The following is a 2,159-nucleotide window of genomic DNA, read 5'->3' as shown; positions in this document are numbered from 1 at the left end:
TAGAGGAGCAGAATCAAAACAACCTCACACAAACCGACAATTTAGTTCTGAGCTTTGTGTCCTGGCCAAAAGTATCCTCTATTAATTGCTGTTCCTTTTAACAAATCAACGTACTGTTCTTTCTGTTTGCAAAACTTGGATGCATTTTCCGTTATTGTTTTGTATTTTCTTACTCGCCGCCAATGGCCGGGGAACCGGGCGTGCTCGCGTCCCTACACTCTGCGATACTGAGAGCGACACCTTGGCAAGGCGTCAGAACACGAGAGATTGATAATGAAGTCACACCACGTCGTGCATCCCCTTACCAGTGCCCCACAGTCCTCTTGAAATTGCACGCGCTCTTTGAAAAACGTTCCTCATAACAGGGCCGTAGTTTCGTAAAATGAGTGCGTGTAGTGTGAGTTGAGCAGTGAAAAATGACGCAACCTACACACAAAATTTGACAACAAACGTGTTTCTCTCCGGATTTCACCCACTTTCTGCTAAAAGTTGTGGGAGGGGCGCTGAAACCCAAGTCGGGAGAGCATAGCTGGAGCCAAAAAAAAACTGAATAGGAAAACGAACAAGCCTGTCTGAACATCCCCGCCTCTAAACAAGTCATTTCCCCACACCGGGCATCTACCACTGCCACCATCTCATTGCCGTACATTGTCCAGTTACCGTCCCCCTCGGTATCCGTGCGCACCGCCTCCGTCCTGTGCCGGTGAAGCAGAGGGTGTGGGGGTTGGGCGGGGGGGGGGGCGGTGCAGTGCGATCGATGACCCTGTGTCGCACCGTTGGTCGGCCGGCCGTCGGCGCCGCGGCCGGTCCGGACGCCGCTGTCAGCCGCCAGCCCGGACTGCACCTCCGGAAGTCACCGACGCTGACTGATGGCTGCCGGCCGGCCGTGCGGGGGCGGTGCGCCCCGAGAACCCCGCCCATGTGCTCAGCCGCTCCGTGTGCGGGCCCACCGCACACGATAGGGGTGCGCTCGGAGAAGATGCTAGGGGATGCAGTGGCGAATGGTGTTCAGGTGCGAGGAAAACGTGTGTAGCACTGTGCTGTTGGCTGAGACGGTCTGGGGCGATAAAAGCATTGTCTGTCAATTACAGCGGCCCAGGCCAAAAAGGCCCGAGATCAAGTTGACTGACACATGTTAGTTACAGTCATAAAACCTACCTTACGCTTTCTGTATGTCAGTAAAAATCCAGTCTTGTACGCGACACTTGGCTATATGACTTGTATTATGTAACGGCACACTCACTCACAACAGCAACCCTAGTCATTCGTACCACCGCCTTAATAATAGATGGCTCCTACTTCACGTATGCGAATGATATTGGTCCATTCGCCACGTCAACGGCAGCAGTGCCACCCAAAATGCTGGAGATGGTATTCCCAAACCCTTCACCTCGACTTCGTTTGTCAAGGTCTCGTCTCGTTAGCTTTAAACGACGATGCCAACATCAATACAACAAAAAAAATAATAAGCTATGGCGCCGTTGACGGCGTGTTCAATCCCACGGCTCGCTCCACAGGACACGGCCGGTCAGGAGAGGTACCGGACCATCACCACGGCATACTACCGAGGCGCCATGGGCTTCATCTTGATGTACGACATCACGAATGAGGAGTCTTTCAATAGCGTGCAGGACTGGTGAGTGGCGGCGGCGGGGCTGCCCGGCCGGACGACCTTGCTGGTGACGTCATCGAGAACTCGACGGGAAGAGGAGGTTGGATGGAGAAAGCGGAGGCGGGCAGTATTGTGTAGTTTGGCTTTCTGCACGTTCACATGCATTATTCATTTTATGCAATCTCATGTGTGCGTCTATAAGTGAAGATCCATATTTCATATTGCCTCGCGTAATGCGGCGAATGGCTCGTTCGATCAAATTGCTCATCACCATGTCGCGTAAAAACGTATAATTATTTCCATGGTATCCGCATCAGACTTGACAAATCATTTGAGCTCGGCGTCGAATATTGTTTTGCGATCAGGATGATTAGCCGCCATTTGCCTCGGGTAACATAAACGCGTCTTCGCGTGTCAGCGACATTCCTTGGGCCATCTGATCGCGTGCCCCCCCTCCCCCCATGCGTGTCAACAGCGTAGATCGGCGCTCTGACGGAATGTTCCCATACTCCATATTAGAGATGTGGGGTGACTCGCCACCACACGC

General features: G+C 52.9%; 1 protein-coding gene across 1 annotated transcript in view; it reads left to right on the top strand.

Annotated features, from left to right (window-relative positions):
- LOC119110651 (ras-related protein Rab-3-like) overlaps positions 1–1,640 on the top strand; it is an 8,917-nt gene extending 7,277 nt beyond the window's left edge. Inside the window, 1 exon segment of the mRNA XM_037234551.1 lies at positions 1,518–1,640. Within this exon segment, the coding sequence (XP_037090446.1) occupies positions 1,518–1,640 (123 nt within the window).
- The last annotated feature ends 519 nt before the right edge of the window (positions 1,641–2,159 follow it).

Source organism: Pollicipes pollicipes, unplaced genomic scaffold (assembly GCF_011947565.3).
Source record: "Pollicipes pollicipes isolate AB1234 unplaced genomic scaffold, Ppol_2.1 Scaffold_7231;HRSCAF=8579_pilon_pilon_pilon, whole genome shotgun sequence".
Lineage (NCBI taxonomy): Eukaryota > Metazoa > Arthropoda > Thecostraca > Pollicipedomorpha > Pollicipedidae > Pollicipes > Pollicipes pollicipes.
The sequence above is the reverse complement of the archived record's forward strand: the minus strand, read 5'-3'. Positions and strand labels throughout refer to the sequence as shown.